General features: G+C 39.1%; 1 protein-coding gene across 3 annotated transcripts in view; it reads right to left on the reverse strand.

Annotated features, from left to right (window-relative positions):
* Positions 1 to 786: 786 nt before the first annotated feature.
* Rps6kb1 (ribosomal protein S6 kinase B1) overlaps positions 787 to 26,980 on the reverse strand; it is a 49,874-nt gene continuing 23,680 nt past the window's right edge. Inside the window, exons 5-15 of one of the 3 annotated variants that reach the window (XM_048367361.1) lie at positions 23,911 to 24,058; positions 20,884 to 20,941; positions 19,366 to 19,466; positions 16,317 to 16,407; positions 15,996 to 16,086; positions 13,757 to 13,864; positions 11,226 to 11,288; positions 10,972 to 11,049; positions 7,536 to 7,643; positions 4,972 to 5,084; positions 787 to 3,098 (exon numbers count right to left, since the gene is read on the reverse strand). In XM_048367361.1, coding sequence (XP_048223318.1) covers positions 2,861 to 3,098; positions 4,972 to 5,084; positions 7,536 to 7,643; positions 10,972 to 11,049; positions 11,226 to 11,288; positions 13,757 to 13,864; positions 15,996 to 16,086; positions 16,317 to 16,407; positions 19,366 to 19,466; positions 20,884 to 20,941; positions 23,911 to 24,058 — 1,197 coding nt within the window. In that variant the 3' untranslated portion in view covers positions 787 to 2,860. The other 2 variants (XM_048367362.1, XM_048367363.1) reach the window with 2 other exon arrangements.

A 26,980-nucleotide genomic window follows, 5' to 3' on the forward strand; every position in this document is an offset into this window, starting at 1 on the left:
TTTCCTAAAAATCTGGTTTAGGTTCAATACTTTTACACTGTTAATCACAGCTGGTTTATAAATCCAGTTTAGTTATTCTATAATGATACAAACCTTATAAAAGCAAATTAATTCAGTGACTACATTTTAATTAAAAAACAGCATGTACAAAATAATATATCCTGTTGAATTTAACGAAAATAATCAAGTGTTAAAAGAAAAGCACTTAATCTTTTTTTTTTATACACTTACCTGGTATAAATCATAAAGAACCTTCTTAGAAATTCAGGACTAGTAATATTGACACCATATACTCTAACAATGCTTGGATTTTTACAAATAAATATAGGGTAAGCCATATTGCATAGGTGTGCTTTCTGTCTGTGACACTAGTGTGACACATGACATGTTTTCACAGTCTCACTTATGAAACAATTTTTCAATAAACTCACCACAACACGGAAACTCATTTCACTTAATAAATGTTAAGATAGAAAAGGTATATATCTGTGTGAGTGGTAGGTGTGCAATGAACGCTTCCTATGCAAAAAACTTGCAGTGTTTGCCACTATCACTAGCAGCTCTTAATTATGAAAACAGTTTAGCTATAGGACAGTTAAAGCCAGGCAATCACAGTACACATGTCACTAGCAAACAGGACTGAGGAAGAATATTTTGGTGTTAAAATTTCACTGGAATTTGGTCAGGCAGTCAATGCTGCAGATAGTAAACACTTGGAAAAGAGTACTACAAACCATTTACAGTCTGAAATGCCCTTACAAGTTTCCATAGCTATTTGGGTACTGTTTTTGTTTTTCCCAGAAATTATGAATTGTTAGAGAACCAAGATCCGGACTTTAAAATTTCTGCCCTTAAGCAGTTATGCTTCTAACTTATCAGCCACAATTACCAAGTGCTTAGTAGGCTAATGCAATAAAAGGGATCTAGAGAGAGTGGTTAAAATTAATAAATAAAAAGGTGTTTTGTCCAAAGATAAACTTTTATCAATTCTTTCATTTATTGCCACAATTGAAAAAGTTCATTTCCAGTAATTTTCCATGGTTCTGGTTATGCTTACTATCATCATTTTATCACATCTCATTTGAACTGCAATTTAAATAAGCAAAGTCTTGCTCTTTTCTGGCTGAATTCAACATGCATAAAGAATTTTATGGCTTGGATCCTATGGCTCAAAAAGGTTTGGAGAATATAGCAAGCAGCATTTATTTAAAAAAAATTCTAGGGTTGCAAACTATTATAAATTAACTTTGTACAGACTGAAGACATTAAAAAGACCAACAAAAAAAAACCAAGTGATAAGACTCAACTGCAACTGCATGACCATCTACTTATACCAGGATGCAATGAAATCTATTTTTATAAAGCTCTGCAGATATTACACCCTCTCACCAACTAATGTCATGGAAATGCTCTCTTTAAGGCAGGAAGTATTTAAGAAAGGTAAAGTTACTTTTATTTTTATTCTTTGTACCTGTAAATCACTTCTGTGGATTTTGTTACAATTTCAGAAACACTGTCTTGTTAACATGTATCCTAAATTAAGCCACTAAGTTTTCTTGGTTCACTATGGAAGACATTCATCAAAAGGCCATCAAGTATTTTCACAATAAAAAATAGCCCCAGTATATGAGGGGGAAAAAAATAAGACCTTTTTTCCTTTTTAAAATGATTGAGAAAAACAATGTTAAGGAAGGTAGACAGCAAAAATGGTAAAAAGAAAGAATTGTAAAACCCAAAACCAATTTGCTGTAAAGAGATGAGACAGTTTTGGAGACGGCAACCTCCTTCCCCTGGATAGCCCTAGCTCCCCCACTTTGCTGCCCTCAGTATGCACTTTATCCTAACTCTTGTCCTTCCAGCCAGAGGCTGAACACATTTGGCGTCTTGAACCAAATACTGGTATAAAAACAGGTGGCAATTTTTTTTTTTCCAGTGCAATGCAGTACTGGGACAAGGATGAAAACATAGGACAAACAATAGATGCCCATTGCAAGGTTTCCAGTTAAGCTTGGCATATAGCAGTACTGCAATTAGAAATAATTAGATTCTTTTTTCCCCCTAGTACTACAGACAGGTATTGCAGCAGGGTTACTAAAGATATACCCGAGGTCCACCCCAAGCCCTCAAAGGAGCCACAGCTGTGGTTAACAATGATTAATTTGCATTTTATTATTTCATCAAGAGAGAAGAAACAGAAGCTGTCTGGTCTTCTTCACACCAACCAATTTTGCTCTTTAGAGTTTTGGGATGTTTTCCATAATGAGCTGAATCAAAAATCTATTTGAAAAATATATATTTATATAAAAAAAAGATTCAGGTTGTTTGCACATAAAACATCAATTGGTAAGTTTCTTTTGTCTTTGATTCCATGTTTCTGGAAAAAGTTTGACCAAGCTTGCATGCTAATTTGTCTTTAGTTGCAAGTATTATAGGCAATTTCATACTTTGCCTAATGAAAGGATAACTCTTCTTCAATACAATCAGAACTCCCAATGATTCAGAAGCAACATATTATCCTTAATACTGTCAGTTTGGAGCCATCAACATGAAAATCCTTGATAAGGTTGAAAAGATGTCACTAGGAATCAGTTAACTGATGTGCCTATGAGTTCCACAATACTATTTTGCTTAAGTGTTTTTTGTTTGTTTTTGCACCATTGATTTTTTTTTTTTTATCCATGTTTACTTTTCCTCCATCCAAAGTGTTCTAGGTAAAGACACTGACTCTCTGAGACTATCATTTTGTTTCTTCTGGTTTCATCTTGCCAGATGCTCATGAATATCACTTCCCCTACTTTGTTTTTCCTTTCTTCCTTTTCCTTTTTTTTTTTGCTTCAAGTTCATTAAAAGCATTGCTTTGTCATAGATTCATTCGCAGGTGCTCTGGCCGTTTGGAGATCATGGGGAAAGCTTGCTTTTTGTATGGTCCAGAGTTGGGCTGTCGAATTGGAAGAGGAGCCGAAGCCTCCCCACTCATTGTCACATCCATCTGCTCTATTCCACTGGTTTCCATTGGGTATTCCGCGGGTGTCTGAGGAGTTGCCGTGCTGGCTGAAGCACCTCTTCCCCAAAAATCCCCAGGAGAAAATTTGACTGGGCTTTAAGACAAGGAAGAACTATCATTTATTAGTCTCAAGGTTCATCTCAACTCAATAAGAAACATTTCCATTACACTTAAAAGGAGACAGTAATATGACACTGTTTTCATGTAAGTTTATTTTCTTGTGGATTGGCACAAAGGCAATGGTTGAGCCATCTCTTCCATAGATGAGTTAATTGCTAGCGTGTCCAAACTACCTTTATATTTGAGTCCTAAAGACTGGAAATGATAGTCTTTTAAAAATAATTTCGTTTCCCCACTGAAAACAACTTCCCACTGTAATGAAAATAAAGTACTTTCCCCAACATTTGCTGTTTCCCTCTTCACTTACCACACTTAAGAACACTGGCCCTCTCCTTCAAGAAAAGGACATCCTATTTTCCTCTGTAAGGGCTTCCATACTTGCTGTTCTGTTTGCAGTGTTTTTTTCATCTCCTATTTTTCCTTTACTTTTTTTTTTTTTTTTTTTTGGCCAGTCCTGGGGCTTGGACTCAGGGCCTGAGCACTGTTCCTGGCTTCTTTTTGCTCAAGGCTAGCACTCTGCCACTTGAGTCACAGTGCCACTTCTGGCCATTTTCTGTATATGTGGTGCTGGGGAATCGAACCCAGGGCCTCATGTATACGAGGCAAGCACTCTTGCCACTAGGCCATATCCCCAGCCCTCATCTCCTATTTTTGCTTAGCTAACAAAACATCTTTATTCCTTGATGTTATTTTACCAGAGGCCATTATTGGCCACTACAAGTAGAAACTCACTTGTTTTTTCTGCTTTCTACTGCTGTACTTTATTTTCATTTAAAAACATTTAAAAAAACTTTTCTCTTTTTTTATTTTGTGCTGGTACTGGGACTTGAACTCAGGGTCAGGGCACTGTCTCTTAGCTTTTTCATGCAAAGCTGGTGTTCTACTACCTGAACCACACCACCACTTCTGGCTTTTTTGGTGGCTAATTGGAGATAAGAGTCTCATAGAATGTTCTGCCCAGATTGGCTTTGATCGAAATCCTCAGATCTCAGCCTCTTGAGTAGCTAGGATTACAGGCGTGAACTATGGGAGCCCAACACACTTTTGTTTTAAATATAGCATAACTTGTAGTTACTTGTTTTCTGTGCATATTCCTATTTTTGTTTATTGTGACTGTCTCCTACTTAATGTGTAAACTTCACCAGATCAAGAATAATTTCTACATTATACATAGTATACACACATGCATACAACATGTAATGCAGCCCCCTTTGAACAACAGATCTTGACTAAGTGCACAAAAAGGGCATTCACCAGTATACCAGGAGAAAAGGCAAACTACATAGAGATGAGTCACAGACTAGTCCTTTAAAATATATAAAAATAAATGATATATCTTTCAATTATGTAACTTGGCATTAATTTCTTTCTTTCTTTTTTTGCCAGTCCTAGGGCTTGAACTCAAGGCCTGGAGTCTGAGCCTCTCGGTGCTCAAGGCTAGTGCTGTAGTACTTGAGCCACAACACCATTCCTGGCCTTTTCTGTGTACGTGGTACTGAGGAATTGAACCCAGGGGCTCATGCATGCTAGGCAAGCACTCTCCTGCTAAGCCACATTCACAGCCCGCATAAATTTCTTCCTTTCTTTCTTTTTTCTAGCCCTGGCCCGCATAAATTTCTTTCTGTCTTTTTTTTGCTAGCCCTGGGGCTTGAACTCAGGGTCTGAGCACTGTCCCTGACTTCTTTTTTTGCTCAAGGCTAGTACTCTGCCAACGTGAGCCACAGCGCCACTTCTGCCACTCTTGCCAGTAGGCCATATTGGCCATATTCCCAGCCCCGCATTAATTTAAGCTATGCTCTTTCTAGGTTTAAACAAAAAGAGATGTAAAATAACATTGCCTGAAATACCTGACAGGTGTTCGTGGACTACCAATAAATCTTCGAGGAGATCGAATTTTTGGTTCAAAGGAAAATTTTTCTTTCACACTTTCAAGTACAGATGGAGCCACGTATGTAAAACCCTGAAAGACAGTAACAATGGACTACAGAATGGCAAATTATCATATACATCAACAACAACAACAACAAACTTGTTTTTTGACAGAGGCTATGTAGCCCTAGCCCAGCCTGGTCTTGAACTTTCAATTCTCCTGCCTGAACCTCTTGAGTACTGGAATAGGCATGTATCACCATACCTTTTTATATTCTTTGGTAAAATGGGTTGTTCGGTGTCTGAATACCAACATAATGATATACAGTTCAAATCACTAATGCATATAATTCTCCCATTTCCTTGAGCTCATTTCATACCTGTTAACTTCTTTCCAGCCATTTTTTAAGGCATAGACCTCAGGAAAGCAGAATTCTATTCAGCCCCATATGCCAACACACAAAATTCTCCACTATTATTAGGAGAAAAAAAAAACAGGAAGAATGTAGGCTTCACATTATGGTTTTAAGTAACACAGAAATATAAGCAATAAGAGTAGTATAAGCAACTAAGATAACGACTTTCAAAACAGTTTCTTGTAGGGTGCTGGTGGTTCACAACCATAATTCCAGGAGGCTAAGATCTGAGGGTCATGGTTCGAAGCCAGCCCAGACAGTAAGGTTTGTGAGATCTTATCTCCAATTAACCACCAAAAAGCCAAAAGTAGAGCCTGTGGCTCAAGTGGTAGAGTATTAGCCTTGAGTAAAAAAATTAAGGTCAGTGCCCAGCTCCAGAGTTCAAGCCCCAGAACAGCATAAAAAGCAAAACAACAACAAAAACCAATTTCTCATAATGAGGTCAAATCAAAACCAGACTGAATTCTCTGATTTAATATGGGTCATCTTTCTTTTTCTGCACCAAAGATTGTACAGGATTGGATATTTTGAGGCCAAGTGGTATAGTACCTGCTTAGCACATGTGAGGCCAAGGGTTCAAACCCCAGTACTACCCTCCCCCGCAAAATAAGAATTTGGTGTTTTGCTGATGAGTAGATATCAACATTATGCAAACCTTCCACTGTAATAGACAGAAGTATAGTTTTATTAGCTTTAGCTCTGTCTTGGACTTTGCTCTTGTACTACAAGTGTCATTTCCATTGTTGTCTGTTTGTTTTAACAATAAGTCCTATAAATACTGTTTCTTTATTTACTATTAACTGTATATGAACATTATGGTTCTGGGTGAAATCTCAACGAGTAAGGTGTAATACATGCTCTGTGACTTCAGACAACGTTGGGCATATTCAGGGTAGGAGGACTATAAATGCTTTATGACTTCAGAGGCTCTTTCTCCATATGGTCTAGTGGACTAAAGCTGTACTTAACAAAGACCGGGCTTAGAACCAAAATCTCTAGGTAGGTGGGGATTTTAAGAATTTTTTTTTTTTTCTGGTCATGGGGCTTGAACTCAGGGTCTGGGTGCTGTCCCTGAGCTCTTCTGCTTGATCAAGGGTAGCACTTTACCACTTTGAGCTACGGCTCCACTTCCAGGTTTTGTGTTTTGTTTTGTTTTCTTTTCTGGCCAGTCCTAGGGCTTAGACTCAGGCAGGACCTGAGCACTGTCCCTGGTTCTTTTTGTTCAAGGCTAGCACTCTACCACTTGAGCCACAGCGCCACTTCTGGATTTTTCTATATATGTGGTACTGAGGAATCGAACCCAGGGCTTCATGCATGATAGGCAAGCACTCTACCACTAGGCCATATTCCCAGCCTCTCTACTTCCAGTTTTTGAGTGGTTAATCGGAGGTAAGAGTCTCATGGGGACTTTTCTTCCTGGGTTGGATTTGAACTGGGATCCTCAGATCTCAGCCTCCTGTGTAGCACATTACAGGAGTAAGCCATAGGTGCCCAGCTTTAAGGATTCTTGTTGTTTTCTAGGCAGTGCTGGGGCTTTATCTTGGGCCTTGTACATGACAGGTAAGTGATCTACTATTGAGCTGTATCCCTGGCTCCTATTTAAAAGGTCTTAAGGATAGGGGCTTATACTAAAATGAATAATAATGTATTACCACATATAAATCAATATATTTTAAGTCAAATATTCACAAGTAACATTATATATTTCTACAGACTTAGGTTAGGATGCTAACCTAAGTCTAAACCAATTGCTGTTGCTCTTTTGAAAATAAAAGTGAGTTTTCTCATTGCAACAGCCACTTGGTTTTTGGTTGAGATGCAAACCCAAACATCATTTCAAGTCATTTGCTCAATTACAAAAATGGATCATATACTCTAAAGATCATACTTTCCCATTTTAATTGCTAATATGCTATACTTTCCCATTTTAATTGCTAATATGCTATCTCAAGTTATGAGAATAAACTTGGAGGTACCAGTAGGTTTTAATAGAATGGCTTTAAAAAGAAGTTAATCAGGTTTCCTTATATGAACCTCAAAACAAGCTAACTTTTTAAAAACATTATTGAAGGTAACAACCTCATACTTAAAATTTCCCATGGCTACATGAAAATTCTTCCACTTACCAGAAAGACCTGGTTGGCACTTTCACTAAGAGTTGAGTCATCTGGGCTGTCAACAGGTGTCTGACGTGTAAACTTTGAATCAAATTGACTCACATCCTCTTCAGATTGCTTTATAAAAACAAAATGATTAGAAGATGATTAATAGTCTATACTTACATCAAATAAATACGTTGCAAGCTCTAAGTAGAGCTCTTTTTGCAAGAGTTCACTGTAATAAAATCATAAGTCTTAGAGAAACCAGAAGAGTCTTGGGAAAAAAAGCAAGTGGAAAGTATCAATAATCTATTTATGTATGTTTTTTTCCATTTATGGAAAAATTCCAGCTAATAGAGATAAAACTTGAGTAACAGAATAAGACCATTTTGCAAGTCCCTAATGAAATCATAAAACTAGAAGTCTCATTACTACTGACATTTTGGGCCTGTTAATTCTGTTATAGGAAATTGTCTTGTGCGGGTCCCTTATGTCCTAAGTACTAAGCAGCCTCTCCTCCTGTCTTTTCTTTCTTTTTTTTTTGGTAGTAGAAGTTGAACTCAGGGCCCGGGTGCTGTTCCTGAGCTCTTTTGCTGAAGGCTAGAGCCCTCCTACTTTGTACCACAGTGCTACTTCTGGTTTTCTGGTGGTTAATTGAAGGTAAGAGTCTCACGAACTTGTGTGAGCCACAAGTGCCTGGCATGTAATTCCTGACATCCAAAATCTCTCCGAACACTGCCAAATTGTTCCTCATTAAAAACTACTGATGGGGGACTGGGGATATAGCCTAGTGGCAAGAGTGCCTGCCTCGGATACACGAGGCCCTAGGTTCGATTCCCCAGCACCACATATACAGAAAACGGCCAGAAGCGGCGCTGTGGCTCAAGTGGCAGAGTGCTAGCCTTGAGCGGGAAGAAGCCAGGGACAGTGCTCAGGCCCTGAGTCCAAGGCCCACGACTGGCCAAAAAAAAAAAAAAAAAAAAAAAAAAAAACTACTGATGGGGCTGGAGATATGGCCTAGTGGCAAGTGTGCTTGCCTCGTATACATGAGGCCCTGGGTTCGATTCCCCAGCACCACATATACAGAAAATGGCCAGAAGTGGCGCTGTGGCTCAAGTGGCAGAGTGCTAGCTTTGAGCAAGAAGAAGCCAGGGACAGTGCTCAGGCCCTGAGTTCAAGCCCCAGGACTGGCCAAAAATAAAAAATAAAAACTACTGATGGACTTTGACCAATGTCTTGCCACCATCACTAGCTGATCAATGACTTCTAACATCACTAAGAGAAACACAATTATATATTAGGCCTCTTTATCAAAGTATCTAAAAGCAATAGTTTTGCGGAGTGCTGGTGGCTCATATCTGTAATTCTACTTACTCAGATCTGAAGAAGCCAGTTTCAAGCCAGTCTGGACAGAAAAGTCCATGAGACTCTTACCTCCAATTAAACAGCAAAAAAAACCAAAAAAACAAAAACAAACAAACAAACAAAAAAAACAGAAGTAGATGTGAGGATCAAGTGGTAAGGTGACAGTCTTGAATGAAAAAGGCACATGAGAGCTCAAGGTCCTGAGTTCAAGTGCCAATTCTGGCACCAAAAAACAAAACCCACAAAATAAAATAGTTCAATTTGAATCAGATCAAGCACCTAAATCTACCTGCCAGGTTTATTGTTTGTTTTTGGCCTAGGTACTGTTCCTGATCTTTTGTGTTCAAGGCTAGCACTCTACCACTTGAGCCACAACTCCACTTTCAGCTTTCTTGGTGGTTAATTGGAAATAAGAATCTCATGGGCTTTTCTTGTTCAGGCTGGCTTAGAACCATGGTCCTCAGATCTCAGCCTCCTGAGTGGCTAGAATTGGGTTGCAGGTGTGAGCCACCAGCCCCAGCCCTTCCTACCCATTTTTGAAAATAAAAGGGACAGGAAAAGAAACAGATGAACGTGGCCAGTGACACAATGAGGATAAAATCAGCAAAGCCAAACTGTGAGGCATTCTTAGGGACAGAAGATTTGAGAGAGCAAGAAACAATCAGGGAATTGGTCAACCTTTTAGCTATGACGATAGCATAGTGGTTATGGTGGTTCAGACAGATGACCTGGCCACTTGTGAAGCTGAGCAGTATGTATATGAGTTAATGGTCTTCCTTACAAGTGTTAACTGCTGACATTTGAAAGCAGGCCATCTTTCGTTCTATTACCAAAACAACTATCATCATCCCTTACATCCTAAGAAATGCAAAGAGTGTATTTTCTGCGGTGGAAAAAAAGAAGAGCAAAATGAAATACTAACTCAATTATAAACATTGTATGGATTGAATTATGCTCCCTCACCCCTCAATTCATGTTATAAATTCTCACGCCCAGTTCCTCAGAATGTGAGTTTATTTGGAAAGGATGATTGCAGATGAAACATGAAGTCACAGAACATAAGAACATATCACATCTGGTTTTTCTGTGACTTTTCTGTTTGATTTTGTGACACTGGGGGGGGGGGGGGCACGTTTGACCTGAGCATGAACTTGCTAAGCAGGTACTCTTCCACTGGGCAGTACCTCCAGTCCTATTTTATGCTAGTTTCATTTTTGCTAGGCTTGTGCCTGGATGGCAATCCTTCTGTTTTAGGCTTCCCACTGTAGCTGAAATGGTAAGTTTATGACCCTACATATAGCTTCTACCTTTGAGATGAAGTCTCATGGACTTTCTCATGCCCAGGATGACCTGAACTATGAGCCTCATTCTAACTCCATCTTTGCTTCCCACACAGTTAGGATGACAGGTGTGTACCACCACTCCCAGCTATTACTTGAAAGGGGGTCTTGCAAACTTTTCCTGTTCTGGCTTCAAATCATGATATTCTTAGCCAGACACTGCTCATGAGGCTCATGCTTGTAATCCTATCTACTCAAGAGGCTTTGATCTGAGGATGGTGGCTTGAACTCAGCTTGGAAAGAAAAGTACATGAGACTCTTATTTCCAATTAAACACCAAAAAGTGGATGTATGGTTCAAGCAGTAGAACACTAGCCCTGAGCAAAAGGATGGTGTCCAGATCCTGATTTCAAGCTCATGGATTGGCAAAAAATCAAAAACAAAACCCATTATCTTGACATCAGCTTCCCGAATAGCTAAGATTATAGATGTGAACCACTGTGCCTGGTTTCTGAGACTTATTACTCTAAAAAAATTTACCAGGGCCAGCCACTGGCAGCTCATGCCTATAATCTTAAGCTACTCGGGAGGCTGAGGTCTGAGGATTGTGCGTGAAGCCAGCCAGGGCAGGAGTCACTGAGAATCCTACTGTCAATTAACTACCAAAAAAGCCAGAAGTGGAACTGTGGCTCAAGTAATAGAGTGCTAGCCTTGAGCACAAAAGCTCAAGGACAGTGCCCAGGCCCCGAGTTCAAGCCCCATGATCAGCACAAAAAAATTTACTAAGTCACTGAAATTATGTTTTGACATACACATACCAACAGAGGCTTAAAAGGGGGCTCCACCTTCCGAGCTAGAAGTTCTTCCCAGTTAATGTGTCTGAAAAATGGATGAGCCTAGGAAAAAAGGATGGAAGAAAAATTATGAGGAATAGATTACTGAAATGACAACCATACTTTTGAAGTTATAAATCACAAAATAAGACCAACTTATAATCAATTACATATAATCCTCACTAACAAATAAAACTAGCAGTATCTTTCCCCAAAACACCAAATGTGTCAATCCCTACTTGAACTTCTCCAGCATCCCCAGGACCAGCTCCAAGACGAGAAGCAGCATTCCTTTTCAGCAGCTTTAGGGAAGAAAAAAAGCAGTGATAAAGAACTTTAGAGAAGGTGGGCACTGGTGACTCACGCCTGTAATCCTAGCTACTCATCAGGATGAGACCTAAGGTTTGCGGTCCAAAGCCAGCCCGGGCAGGAAAGTCCATGAGACTCTTATCCCCAATTAATCACCAGAAAGCCAGAAGTACAGCCTTGAGTTCAAAACCTATGACTGACAAAAAAAAATCTGTAGTCAAACTGTTGTTTTTTGTTCTTTATACAATTTGCTCATATATTCTGCTTTTAAAAATATAATTCTTTTTTTGGCCAGTCCTGGGGCTTGAACTCAGGGCCTGAGCACTGTCCCTGGCTTCTTTTTGCTCAAGGCTAGCACTCTACCACTTGAGCCATAGCGCCAATTCCAGCTTTTTCTTTATATGTGGTGCTGAGGAATGGAACCCAGGGCTTCCATGTATACGAGGCAAGCATTTTAGCACTTGGCCATATTCCCAGCCCCTTAAAAATATAATTCTTACAAAATGTTTCGGAACAAAAACAATATCATAAAATTTTAATGTTTACTATTAAGTAGTGTATTAAGAGGTTACAATTCTGTAAGTAAGGTTATAAATATAATGCATCTTGATCAATGTCACTGTTTTCATTGGTCCATTTCTCCACCTCTTACTCAATCTTAAAATTTTTACTTTGTGTTCAAAAACCGCAGGCTCAGTTTGATGCTGGTGGCTCCTTACTGTAATCCTAGCTACTCAGGAGGTAGAGACTGGGAGGAATGAGGTTCCTGGTCACCTTGGGCAAAAAGTTAGCCAGAGATCCATCTCAACCAAAAATATGTGCCTGTCAACTCAACTATGTGGAAAGCATAAATAAGAAGGAGGGTAGGCAAAGTTAGTTGAGTAGAAATTCAAGAGAATCTATTTATTTATTTTTTCTGGTGGTGGGGCTTGAACTCAAGGCCTTCGCACTGTCCCTGAGCTCTTTTTTTTTTTTTTTTTTTGCCAGTCCTAGGGCTTGAACTCTGGGCCTGAGCACTCTCCCTGACTTCTAGCTCAAGGACAGTACCACTTGCAGCTTTTTCTGTATATGTGGTGTTGAGGAATCAAACCCAGGGCTTTGTGTAAGCTAGGCAAGCACTCTACCACTAAGCCACATTCTCAGCGCAAGAAATTCGATTTAAAAAACTAAAGAATAGGGCTGGGAATATAGCCTAGTGGCAAGAGTGCTTGCCTTGTATACATGAAACCCTGGGTTCAATTCTTCAGCACCACATATATAGAGAACCAGAACCACAGAGCCAGAAGTGGCTCTGTGGCTCATGTGGCTAGCCTTGAGCAAAAGGAAGCCAGGAACAGTGCTCAGGCCCTGAGTTTAAGGCCCAGGACTGGCAAAAAAAAATGTGTGTGTGTGTGACAAAGGACTTGGAATAAGAATATGTGTGTAATAATTGCTTCAACTCAATAAAATTGGAAAAACAACTTTCTTTAAAAAAAACAAAACACCAGGGGCTGGGAATATGGCCTAGTGGCTAGAGTGCCTGCCGTATAAACATGAAGCCCTGGGTTCGATTCCCCAGCACCACATATATAGAAAATGGCCAGAAGGGGCACTGTGGCTCAAGTGGCAGAGTGCTAGCCTTGAGCAAAAAGCAACCCATGGACAGTGCTCAGGCCCTGAGTCCAAGGCCCAGGACTGGCGCAAAAAAAAAAAAAAAACCACCAAAAAAAAAAAAAAAAACAAAAACGAAAGAATAAAGTACTGGGAATATAGCTCAAGTGGCAGAGCTCCTGTCTAGCAAGCACAAGACCCTGAGAGTTCAACTCCCAAGTACTGCCACCCCCCCGCCCCCCCCAAAAAAAGCAAGCTTGGCACTGGTGGCTCATACCTTGTAATAATACCCTAGCTACTCAGGAGGCTGAGATCTGAGGATTACAGTTCAAAGCCAGCCGCAGAAGGAAAAGTCCATGATACTCTTATCTCCAACTAACCACTAAATACCAGAAGTGGAGCTGTGGTTCAAGTGTTAGAGTACTCGCCTTGAGAGAAAAAAAATCAGGGACAGAACCCACACCACCAGTTTAAGTCCCAGTGCTGGCAAGTACACACATGCATACACACCACTTTGTAAGCTTTGTGTATTCAGGTCCTGGGGCTTGACCTCAGGGCCTGAACACTGTCCATGAGCTGTTGTACTCAAGGCTGTCTCTACAACTTGAGCCATGGCTCCACTTCTAGCTTTTCTTGGTGGTTAATTGGAGATGAGTCCCAACTGTCTTTCTTGCCCAGGTTGGCTTTCAACCATGAGTTTTAGATCCCAGTTTCCCAAGTAGCTAGAATTACAGGTGTGAGCCACCAGCACCCAGTTGTAGGCTTTTTTGTTGTTGTTGCTGTTCGATATATAGCTACGATTCTCTATTCAAAATATATTAAATCCTAGTTACTAAAGTTTAAACATTCAGTGCTCATTTAAAGAACCTACCTTTTTAAGGAGATCTCTAGCTTCTTGTGTGAGGTAGGGAGGCAAATTAAGTTTACATTTGAGGATTTTGTCAATTGTTTTCTTTCTATTCTCTCCAGTGAATGGCGGCTAAAGGTAGAAGAGAATGAGAACAATTAGGATATAAAACATAAATTTAATAATGTTATCTATTTCCATATATGGTCATAGACATATGCTGTGAATTGAGCTAATTAATAAAGAACTATAATTAAAAAAAAACTTTCTCTGAACTCAGGGCCTTGTATATGCTAGGTAGGCACTCTACCATTTGATCCACACCCCTATTAGACTAAGAAGTGGTTTGGGGGAAGTGTGTGTGTGTGTGTGTGATAGTACTAAGGGGTTGAACTCGGGGCCTCTCGTTTTGTTCAACTTTTTGTTCTACCACTTGAGGCATAGTTCTACTTTCAGTTTTTTGTTGGTTAATGGGAAATAAGAATCTCTTGGATTTGTCTGACCAGACTATCTATAAACCTTGAGTCTAATATTTCAGCTTCCTGAGTAGTGTCAGCAATCAATAACCAGCTAGGACCTGCTGTTTTTAAGCAACAGTATAGAGGATTAGCAATATCTTGAAGGCCTGGTTTCTATTAACCAGGCATTATGATTTCAAGAGGACTATGGTATTATGTTTTCATTTCTCCTTTTTTAAATAAGTATATTATTTATCTGCTATTGTACACAACTGCCAGGACATAGATTGGGTTCGATTCCCGAGCACCACATATATAGAAAACGGTCAGAAGTGGCGCTGTGACTCAAGTGGCCAGAGTGCTAGCCTTGAGCAAAAAGAAGCCAGGGACAGTGCTCAGGCCCTGAGTCTAAGGCCCAGGACTGGCAAAAAAAAAAAAAAAAAAAAAAAAAGATCTTTATGTCCAATGAATCAGTAAAAAGAGTGCTAGCTTTGAGCAAAAAAAGCTAAGGAACAGAATCTGAGCCCTGAGTTCAAGCTCCCAATACTGGCACATACACAAAAAGTACAAGACCCTTATCTGAAATACAAATGAAAAAGCAAAAGGACTGAGAAATGGCTCAAGTGCTAGAGTGCTTACCTAAAAATAAAGTATAGAATCATTTTCCTATCCCAAGTACTCAGGAGGTAGAGAAGCAGGTGGATTTCAAATTCTAGGCCAGCCTATACAAAGGTATAGTGGCTCATACCTGTTATCCTACCTGAGAGGTAATCCTGTGTACTTGGGAGAGTGAAATCAGAAGTCACAATTTTAGGTCAGCAAAAACTTCATAAGATCCTTTCTCACTAACACCAAAAACACAGGAGGCTGAGACTGGAAAGATCGAGGTCCCAGACCAACCTTCAGACCAGCCTACACATAAACGTTTGTAAGAGTCTATGTCAAAAAAGCTGATTTTGATGGGGCTGGGAATATGGCCTAGTGGCAAGAGTGCTTGCCTCCCATACATGAAGCCCTAGGTTCAATTCCTCAGCACCAAATATGTATAGAAAAGACCGGAAGTGGCGCTGTGGCTCAAGTGGCAGAGTGCTAGCCATGATCAAAAAGAAGCCAGGGACAGTGCTCAGGCCCCAAGTTCAAGCTCCAGGACTAGCAAAAAAAAAAAAAAAAAAAGAAAAAGAAAAAAGCTGAGTTTGGTAGTAAGCATCTATCTCTCCAATTATGGTGAAAAGTGTACAGGATCATGGTCTAGGTATGAGCTCAGGGAAAAGAAAAACTATTTTCTCTAGCAAGGCTAAGGTCCTTATTTCAAATTTTAGGACTATCAAAAAAAGGGAGTATGGCCTAGTGGTAAAGTGCTCGCCTCGTATACATGAAACCCTGGGTTAGATTCCTCAGTGCCACATATATAGAAAAAGCTGGAGGTGGCGCTGTGGCTCAAGTGGTAGAGTGTTGGCCTTGAGCACAAAGAAGCCAGGGACAGTGCTCAGGCCCTGAGCTCAAGCCCCAGGACTGGCAAAAAAAAAAACAACAAAAAAAACACGGAGGGGGGAGATAAAGTACAAAGCCAAAGGGCTTGGGGGTGTATTCAAGTGGCAGAGAGGTTGCCTAGCATTTGTGTGAGACCCTGGGTTCAATCACAAAGTATGAAATCCCACATACTCATAAGACAACATAAATAATAAACTGCTGATAAGTCTTCATGGCTTTGATTGTAACTGTTTTGGCAACATTTTCAAAAAGTACAGGAAAGATCTCTTGCTGTATTAGTATAGAATACATGCAGCTTTTAATAGTGCACCTACTGCTCCAGTCAGCATGTCATACATTAATGCTCCCAAACTCCACCAATCCACAGCACGATTGTGGCCACTTCTCATCAAGATTTCTGGGGCCCTACAATGAGAAAAATATGCCTCAAAATGTACCCACTTGCATGTAATCTGAATTAGAATATTAAAAACAATATAAATTCAAGCCCCAGGACCAGCACAAGAAAAAAAAACAAAAAGGTATCTAAAAACAATACAGAAAGTCAATACTACAGAAAACTGACACTATTACTTAAACCAGGTAAAAGATATTATCCCCCAAACCAGGTATATTTCTTTTAACATGCAGCTCACATGTATTCTATTGTTCCACAAAATGTGTGTGTGACTGTTCCATCATGAATAGATTCTTTGCATAGTCCAAAGTCTGTTAGTTTCACATGACCTGTAATGAAAGATTACAGAATGATTACGTTGAGAATTTAAGTATGTATAGTGTTTGAACATATATGACAACAACTTTTGCTCATTTACATGTTCCTACCTTCAGCTTTTCTTGAAGATACCTCGAATTAACTAGAATACATATTTAAGGATGGGAGGCTAACTTGTTAAGGCTCAAAGAGTCACCTTTTGCCAGTGATATAACCTATCTACTAAGTCTTAAATAGAAACAAAATTACATTGCGGGTCTAAGACTCTGGCTTTACATAAATGCAGAATCTTCTTTCATTCTGTGATTGAAATGTCTTGTGAAAGTTGCTTTTTTAAGTCTGGCATAAGTAATACAGATCTAATATATATTATGTATTCTACTACTTATTTTGTATGTGTGTCAGTCCTGGGGCTTGAACTCAGGGTCTGGGCACTTTTTCACTCAAGGCTGGTGCTCTACCATTTGAGCCGCAGCTCCACTTCTTGGTTTTGGGTGGTTAATTGGAGATAAAAGTCTCACACACGTTCCTGCTTGAGTTGGGTTCAAACAGTGATCCTCAGATCCCAGCTTCCTGAGTAGCTAGGATTACAGATACAAGCCATTGGCACCTGGCATATATTCTATTTTTAAACAAAAGTTGTGATACAACTTCAAATATATAGCTTTTATCACAGTAAACTATGACTTGAGAGTTCTTACAGTGATATAAGAAAGTAACTACAATAAATTACTCATCCTCTTGATGGGAAGAAAATTGCTTATTGCTAAACGCTACCATTTAGGTGAAATAGCTGAAACGGGTATGGGATAATTATCTCTACTCCAGAGGGTGGAGTTCCATTTTCTGAAAGGTAACTTCAGTTTAAGTTAAGATTTTCTGAATTGTCATTTGATTAACAAGCAGCACCACACCAGGGGCCCTACTATTTTTAGTTATTTCAGAGAAGAGAAAAGGCAATGCCCTCTGATTTGAATATAAATATATACTACATTTTGATAATGAAGTATGACTTTTTCTTTTTTTTTTTTGAGATGGTAGCTATCCCAGACAGCCTCAAACTTGAGATCCTTTTGCCTCTGCCTCCTGAGTGCTAGAATTTAGAATACAACCACAGTAGGCCATAACCTTTATTTTCATAAAGCTATATGATACATTCAAGCTTAATAGATCAAGGAAATTTACTGTTCCATCCCTCTCCTATTCTACCTTTTGCCTTAAAATTCAGAAAGAGTATCCAGGTATGAGAGTGAGGTGTAGAGAAAGAGAGACACTTAATCCTTCTTATGATATTCTTTGTTAATATTATCTTTCCTTTAAAAAAATTAAAGCCATTTGAAACATTTATATGGGTCCTAATTATCTAGTTATCACTTACTGCCTGAGTCTGAAATAGTTAACTGCTTTAGGAATTTATTTTATTAATATCTAAAGATCAATATACTTGTAGATACTCTGGTGGACTGGTTGCTCCTCAGGGGTCTGAGTGAAATGCATGTCCACCTAGCTCAGATAACTGTTGTATAAATCATGAGGTCCACAGACCTGTAGCTGTAATCAGGCTCACTTTTTGCTAAATTTATAAGCTTCACACGATATTGGTTTCTCTGAATAAAAGAAACTATGTCTACAAAACATTTTATTTCCAAGGTTATACCAAATAGATAAGTTTCAATCTTTTCCTTTTTCCAGCATTAGTAAAGTTTATTATAAGAAGTACGGGGGGGAGGAGGGGAGTTGGGGAGGTAGGAAGGTAGGAGAAAAATGAGGGAGGAGGTAACAAGTTTGACAAGAAATGTACTCACTACCTTACATATGTAACTATAACCCCTCTGTACATCACCTTGACAATAAAAAACTTTTTTAAAGCAAAAAAAAGTATTATTTGTCTATTTATGTATTTTTATCATTAAAACTCAACTTATAAGCTGGGTGTGGTGGTAAACATCTGAATCTTACCACTTGGGAGGCTGAGGCAGGAGGATTCTTAGTTCAAGGCCACCCTAGGCTTCAAAGTGAGTTCTAGACCAGCTTGGGATGCAAAGTAAGACTCTAAACAAAACAAAACAGAATAACTCCCACTCAATTAATACTGTTAAGATATACTTTTCAGGGCTAAGGTGTGGCTCAAGTAGTTAATCCCCAGTACGAAAGTACTCATTTTTGGTTTTGTGCCAGGACTAAAGGCTTGAACTCAGGGCCTTGGTGTTGCTAGTTAGCTTTTTCTGCTTGAGGTACTCTACAACTTAGCCACAGCTCCACTTCCAGCTCTTTGCTTGCCAACTGGAAACAAGAGACTCACTGACTTTCCTACCCAGGTTGGCTTTGGAATATAATCTTCAGATCTCAGCCTCCTGAGTAGCTAGGATGCCAGCTACTGGCCTCCAGCTCAACATACTTTTCAATTAATGAATAAACCAAAATTGATGTTTGGACCAGCATCTGAACTAGCTTAAGAACTAAAAACAAACAAAAAAAAAAGCTGGGTGTGCATGGCTAACATCTGTAATCTTAACTATTCATTAGGCTGAGATCAAGAGGAATACAGTTCTACATGCCACACTCCACACTCCAAGTACAAAATAATCAGTTAAAGCCAGCCAGGCTGGAGGCATGATTCAAGTAGTGGAATGCTAGCTGAACAACCTAAGAACCTAAGTCAATTTTGAGATCCTTGAGTTCAAATCACAGTACCACCAAAAAAAAAAAAAAAAAAAAGACAGAAAGGAAGGAAAGAAAGAAAGGCCTAAGAGTGGCTACTCTCTCCAAGTCTGTTTAATTTCTTCAGTTGTAAGTAATACTATCAAATGCCTATATAACATCAGCAAGTATTAAGATGTGTAAGTTCTGAAGGACAAAATGTATGGTAATAAGAGAGGGAAATATGAAGCCTTGAAAATGGCCATGACCTGTGTGGAAGGATTTTAAGATGATTATTTACTACAGAATTGCTTATGACATATCTCCACCTTGGTGATTAAGCATGATGTTCTCCGGCTTCAGGTCTCTGTAGATGATCCCCTTTTGATGTAAATGCCCCAAAGCCATGGAGATTTCTGCCAAGTAAAAGCTGGAAACAAAAATGATTTATAAAATTAAGAAAAGTAATCTACCCAAAGCAGATTATGTATGGAGCAAAGTTCCTTGAAAGAAACAGACATGCACCAAAGACCAAATTAGTGGGGAGGGTGGGGAATGTATGGGGAAAAGAGATGGTACTAGATGCTACCAAAAGGCATAGCGAAATTTGTTTCACTTGCTTTTGCAAAACTATAAGATGTTTTACTTTGCCATTAGAATATACTATTCAAAATTGCACATGTGTCTAGAATATATTATCATTGACCATGTTCTGTTCTGTCTGTGTAGAAATTAGGCCAACAGTCATTCAAATCAAAGTAAATTCCTCCCACCCACCCCCAACTTTAAAATCTCATAACAAATGGGAATTTTGTTATTCTCAAAGATCAAGTCTCGATTTTAAAAGTTACCTTAAAATCTGACTCTTAGAATTCCATTCATCCCTTACTTAATACAGCTGTCAATAGACAGCTATACCCACAGTATCTGCCCTCCCTCTTGCCAGCCAGCCCACAAACTACAGACTGTGTGACACTCAAATTTATCTACCTCAAAAGAATAAAGGGCTGAGTCAACCCTGTCTGGATTCGAAAAGCACAAGGCACTGCAATACTGGCTGCATAACAATGTTGCAATCCTGCAGATTACTCCAGGATGGAGAGGGTGTGTCCTAGAGGACTGAGGCAGTTTTCACAGCCAGCAGGACCACAAACACAGCCTCCAACATGGCTCAGAGAGCCTCCTCCAAAAAAGGGCACTTCATCCCTAAGGCTCTTAAAGCAGCTTCTGTGTTAGAAAAGGCCTGAAATTAAACAATGAATGCAGTTTGGTAATTAAGATAGGAAAAACATTAAGTGTTGTTTTCTATTCAATTAATGTGTAGGATTAACTAATTTATCATTACCCAATATTATCACTTTATAAAAGGATGTGCACATTTTTAATTTGAAGCAGTTGCCCCATTACAAATAGGAGGGTAGATTCCATCCTAGCTATATATAGTCAACCACAGACTATGTTCCCAAGCATATCAACTCCCTAAAACTAGATAGTCTTAAAAAATTAAAAAAAAGAAATTATTTCTGATATCTTTCTACTGCTCCACATACAAAGCTTCACCTGGAAACTACATTTCACCAGAGCCGAGGCAGGCGGTTTACCAATTCAAAGGGAACATAATCCCAAAGAGCAAAGTGTTGTTAGGATCAAGTCTGGGGCAATGAAATGATATGACCTCCTACAGCTGTCCAGCCCCAAAGCTATTTCTCCTCCTTGAAGTTCTGAGTTACTGACTGGCTCCCCATCAATTTATTGAATCATATAGCTGCTCATAGTGAGAATGGGACTTTGCTTTTAATTATATGAATCATTACCTGAATCCATAAAACCATAAAAATTTTACTTACCAGGCTGTGTCTTCCATAAATATTCCCTCTCTTTCCAACTGCATAAATAGTTCTCCTCCTGTAGAGAAAAGGAACAGTCATTAGAAATAATAATTTTTATTTCCAACTTACTTCTAGTGAGTTTGTACTTGCCTTTAACTATAAGAAAAGACACTACTAGTTCCTTTAAAAAAATCCCCAAAATTATGTTTTAAAACAAAATCTGCAAAGTTACACTTTTAGCAGTATTCTTATTCACCTGGTACATATAAAATTTAAAAGCTAGGACTGGCTTGGAATTCTAGATTTTGCTTCTACAAACTTGAAAATACATATAAATTTCAAACCTTTAGTCTGAAAAAGTATCTTGATTTTAGCCTCTTTAATGTTTTACTCTTAAGTTGAAAACTGTTACTATAAAATTAAACTACCCTAATTTTAGTGAATGCTAGTATTTCATATTTTCAGAATCCTTAAATGGATGTGGCTCTGTGATGAGCATGGCACACAATTTGAGGATGAAGGTAAATAGTAAAGGGTTATATTTCACTTAGTCATCTTAGAATCCAGCAGTTCATGATGAAGTAGATAAATGAATAAATGCAATTTTTAAATGGGGCAGAAAGGAAAGCTCTTTAACCCACTAGAATGCCAAGTAATAAATGAAGAAGGCATGATGGAATAAGAAAAATCATTTGCCAAACATCATAGTTAATCATTACAGGCAAGAATCAATGGATGCCAAAACTGAATATGAAAGCTGATGAGATGATATATTTAAAGAATTTCAAAGTATCTCCTTAAAAGATACTTTATTAAATTACAAAGGGAAGAAACTAGCAGATAACATCTAATACATATGACCTGAACATCACCAATAATGGAACAAAAAAATATAAATACCATGCACCTCCTGCTCTGAACACTGAAAAAGGTACAATATCATTTCTCTGATCCTCAGTGAACTTGAATCTAATCCTAGAGACATCAGATAAGCCCAAGTTGATACATTCCACAAAATAACTGGCTAGTATTCCTTTTTTGTTTTAATTTTTGGTGCCAGTTCTGGAACTTGAACACAGGTGCTCAGCACTGTATCTGAGCTTTTTTGTCCAAAGCTAGCACTCTACCAGTACAGCCACAGCTCTACAACCAGCTTTTTGATGGTTACTTAAAGAGTCTCAATGACTCTTATCTCTGATTGGCTTCAAATTGTTATCTTTAGATCTTACCCTCTGATTGGCCTCAACTTGTTATCTTTAGATCTCAGACTTTCTGATTGGCTTCAAATTGTTATCTTTAGATCTCAGCCAACCTGCAGCAGCTAAATTACAGGTGTGAGCCACCAGCACACAGAGACAAAGACAGAGAAACTGATCCACATTAAAGAAAACTAAGGAAGTTCTTTTTAATGTGTGTGTGCCAGAACTCAGGGCCTGTGTCCATGCTTGGCTTTTGTGGCCATATCTAATACTCTACCACTCTTAAAGTCTGAGTCTAAGAGTTGTCTGCCCCGACTGGCTTAGAACTGACTCTCAGACCTCAGACTCCTGAGCAACTGGGTTTATAAGCATAAGCCACCAGCATCTGGCTACTTATTTTTTGATAATTTTAGTATAGTTATCTAAAACACTGTCCTTGATTTTAGAAAGCCAGCACTGAGGTTTTAAAAGCAAATGTCTATATTACTCTTAAAACAGTTTAAAAAATCATCTGAGTGTGTATGCATATAATATATACATAGGTATAAAAAAAGAGGATGATAAAACAAGAGTTTTAAAAGAGTAACCTTTGGAGAATCTCAGTGAGCAGTATATGGGAATTCTCTGTACTATGCTTTTTGTTTGTTAGAGGTAGGGTCTCACCATGTAGTGAGGCTGGTTTCCTGCCTGTTATCTACCAAGTGTTGGGATTATAGGTCACCATACTCAGCTTTGTGCAGTTGTTGAAATTTTTTAAGTCTAAAACTATGTCAAAATAAAGTTACCAACTGTAGTCACAAAAAACTGCAAAATTCTACAGTTTTCATGAGCTATTTTGAAATCTGTTGCTTATAGGTCCCAAGGGTGAGCTTGGTGCCAGTGGCTCATTCTATTATAATCCCAGCCACTGAGGAGGCAAAGATCTGAGGAGCGTGGTTCAAAGCCAGCCCAGGCAGAAAAATCTGTGAGAGTCTTATCTCCACTAAAGCTACCCAAAAAGCTAGAAGTGGTGCTGTAGCTAAGTGGTAGAGCACTAGCTTCCACACAAAAGCTCGGGGTCAGTGCCCAGGCCCAGAGTTCAAGCCCCAGAACCAGTACAGGGGGAAAAAAAATCCAAAGGGTAATTGTTAAAATATATACTTGTGATTTAGAAATGGGAAGCAATAGGTTTCCAGCAGGTGATAAAATGTAGAAAATTCCTGCAAACTCTATCATTTAGCTACATTAAAAAGACCTTTGTCGTGGGGAGGTGGTACCTTGTAATCCTAGCTAACTGAGGAGGCTAAGATCTGAGGACTGCAGTTCAAAGCTAGCCCCAATAATTGGGAAGTCCCCGAGACTCCTATTTCAATTAACCACCAGAAAGCCAGAAGTGGCACTGTGGCTCCAAGTAGTAGAGCACTAGCCTTGAGCAAAAGAGTTCAGGGACAGTGCCCAGACCCCAAGTTCAAGCCCCATGACTGAGAAAAGAAAACAATTTCTTTGTAGAAGAATGTAAGTTCAAAACTATTCAGTACCTTAATACTTTCAATAAGTTTTCTCACTTCAGTTTAGAAATGTTTTAATGATTTATTTGAATTATACTATCTTACTCTAGCACAACTAGTTACCTTTATTTTGCTAAACGATTTATCACAAAGGGACTAAGATAACATTTTATAGATAAGAAAACAATAGTTTCCTTCCTATTTACAAACATTCACATCTGAATTCCTTACTTCACTGTGCTCATCAGTGTTAAGAATCATTTGATCACAATGGGAAAAAGCATTTTTCCATTGGAAAATAATGTTTAGACCCAGTTTCTGGAGCAAATGTAAAATAATTACACAAACTCTGTACTGACCACTGAGATACTCAAGGATGAGGTAGAGTTTTCCACCGGTCTGAAAGGCATAAATTAAATCCACAATGAAGGGATGCTTTACTTCCTCCAGAATATTCCGTTCTGCTTTTGTATGAGCTGTATCTTTAGCATTTCTTACTATCATTGCCTAAAGGAAAAGAGATGATCTATAAGAACAAAACAGTGAACATTTTTATTCTGTAGTAACTGGAAAATCTATTTTGTGGTTTTCTGGCCAATACTGAATAGCACCCATTAGAAACTGAGATGGGAAGTAGAAAGTATTTGCTTCTTATCTAAAGTATTTGATTGTTTGGTGGTAAGCATATAAACAAAAATGTAAAGACATACTTTCTAAGAAATCTCTAAGCAAATCAGGTTTGTTCATATATTTACTAACTGTTAAGGATTTCCAGGCTCTGTGCCAGGAAAGCAGAACTAACAACAGGAGGAACACCTGTCTGCCAGGCCTAGAGTATAAGGGGAAAAGATGAATCAATGGAAATAAGCTCAGCTCACTTTGAGTGAACTTCATCCAACCTGGCAAGAAGTTTTCCTGGAGGTACCTGAGCTGTACCTTGAAAAGATATAATGCAGAGGGTAATAGACAGTCCAATGAAGAGGTGCTGAACAGGACATGTCCAGGCAATCTACAAGTAGTTTAGTATGGTAACAAGTGGTTAAAAGCTGGAGAAATAGGCAGAGGCCAAGAAATGGAGGGGTTGAACATCTAGGCAAAGTTACTGGAAATTTAGAGGCAAAGAAGAAATCTTCATATGAGAATAACAAATAACCTTTGGCTTTGAGCAAAACAGTGCTAGTAGCATTGTAGAATTTGAGGAGACCTAGAAAGCTAGCATAGGAAAAAAGCAAGTAGGAGCATTTGCAAATGAGAAATTAAAGCAGAAGTATAAAAATGAAAGACTAAAGATAAGAAATGGGATGGGATGGGGATATGGCCTAGTGGCAAGAGTGCTTGCCTCGTATACATGAGGCCCTGGGTTCAATTCCCCAGCACCACATATACAGAAAATGGCCAGAAGTGGTGCTGTGGCTCAAGTGGCAGAGTGCTAGCCTTGAGCAAAAAGAAGCCAGGGACAGTGCTCAGGCCCTGAGTCCAAGCCCCAGGACTGGCCAAAAAAAAAAAAAAAAAAAAGGAATGGTAATACCCTGTTTCTGCTGGACCCACAATGGTGTCATTCAATAACAGAATGAAAGTGGGGCAAAAATGATTTTGGGAAAATGACATACTGTGTCGGACATGCTAAGTCTACATTCTAGAAAGTTACCCTGTAGTATACCTCTAGTAATACGAAAAACAAATAGACAAGGTTACTAGTCACAACATTATGTACAGAATGAAGTGCTGGGGGAAAAAAATGAAATGCCCATAAAATGTTGTCAGAAGACTGACAGAAAATAGTGTGGGGGCTGGGAATATGGCCTAGTGGCAAGAGTGCTTGCCTCATATACATGAAGCCCTGGGTTCAATTCCTCAGCACCACATATATAGAAAACGGCCAGAAGTGGCACTGTGGCTCAAGTGACAGAGAGCCAGCCTTGAGCAAAAAGAAGCCAGGGACAGTGCTCAGCTCCTGAGTTAAAGGCCCAGGACTGGCAAAAAAACAAAACAAAACAACAACAAAAAACTGGCCAGAAGTGGCACTGTGGCTCAAATGGTAGAGTGCTAGCTAGTCTTGAGCAAAAAGAAGTCAGGGGCAGTGCTCAGGTCCTGAGTTAAAGGCCCAGGACTGGTCAAAAAGAAAATAGTGTATAGGAAAATAAAGCATAAAAAGAACAATGAACACCTCTATGAAAGCAATATGCAAAAAAAGTAAATAAAGTACAGTCACACCTATAGTGCATATATGTAGCATGCTATCCTTTATGTAAGTATGGAGAAATAAGAATACATATATAAGCTGAGTGAGGAGGTAGCACATGCCTGTAAGCCCAGTACCTGGAAAACTAATGCAAAAGGGTCAAGGATTGAGGTCAGCCTGGAGAATATAGTGAGGTATCTTAAAAAAACAAAAGGGGGGGGTGTATGCCTCTGATAATTGCACTACCAAAATTTAAGACAATATGATAACAAACTGACAGAAACCTTATGGTTTTGAGTTACTGAACTCAAATCAAATGACCCTCCTGCCTTATCCTCTCCAATAGCGGGAGTTCTAAAGTCCCAGCTACTGGGACACGTGGCCTTGATGTTTTTTTCTTTTTTCTTTTGAGAGAAGGTCTTGCTATGCTGGAACTTACTATGCAGCTTGGGGTGGTCTGCATTTTTTAGTCTCCTGTATCTACCTCCTGATTGCTGAAGTCCTAAGCATGTGACAAAGCACTTGGCTATGGGGTTTGATTTTTTTTTTTTAATTATTCCTTAGAAAGCAAAAATCAAAGTTCAGCAAACAGTAAACTAAAACACCAGGAAGCAGATATTTGAAAGAGGTGGGTTGGGGCCAACGGGCAAAAGGTAAATGAGTGTAGAACAGAGGGAGAAAGAATCAGTGTATATTCTAAAATTTACAAGAGTGGATAGGTGACACCAATCAAAGTATATTATATTCATAAACTGCTCTGTTAAATGGCAACTCTTGTACAACTACCTAAAGATAATTATAAAAAGAGTTCTTGGATTGGGAATTTGGCTTAGTTGTAGCTTGCCTCGTATACATGAAGCCCTGGATTTAATTCCTCAGCACCACATATGTAGAAAAAGCCAGAAGTGGCACTGTGGCTCAAGTGGCAGAGTGCTAGCCTTGAGCAAAAAGAAGCCAGGACAGTGCTCAGGCCCTGAGTCCAAGCCCAAGGACTGGCAAAAACAAACAAACAAACAAAAAACCCACAAGAGTTCTTAAGCAGGGTGTGGGTAGCTTACACTGTAATCCTAGCTACTCAGGATGCTGAGATGGGAGGATCACAGTTCAAAGCCAGCCCAGATAGGAGAGTCTGTGAGACTCTTATCTCCAATTAACCATCAGAAAACTGGAAGTGGCACTGTGGCCCAAGTGGTAAAGCACTAACCTTGAGCTAAAGAGCTCAGTGACAGTGCCCAGGCCCAGAGTTC

The sequence above is a fragment of the Perognathus longimembris genome, chromosome 17 (genome assembly GCF_023159225.1).
Source record: "Perognathus longimembris pacificus isolate PPM17 chromosome 17, ASM2315922v1, whole genome shotgun sequence".
In the NCBI taxonomy this organism is placed as follows: domain Eukaryota; kingdom Metazoa; phylum Chordata; class Mammalia; order Rodentia; family Heteromyidae; genus Perognathus; species Perognathus longimembris.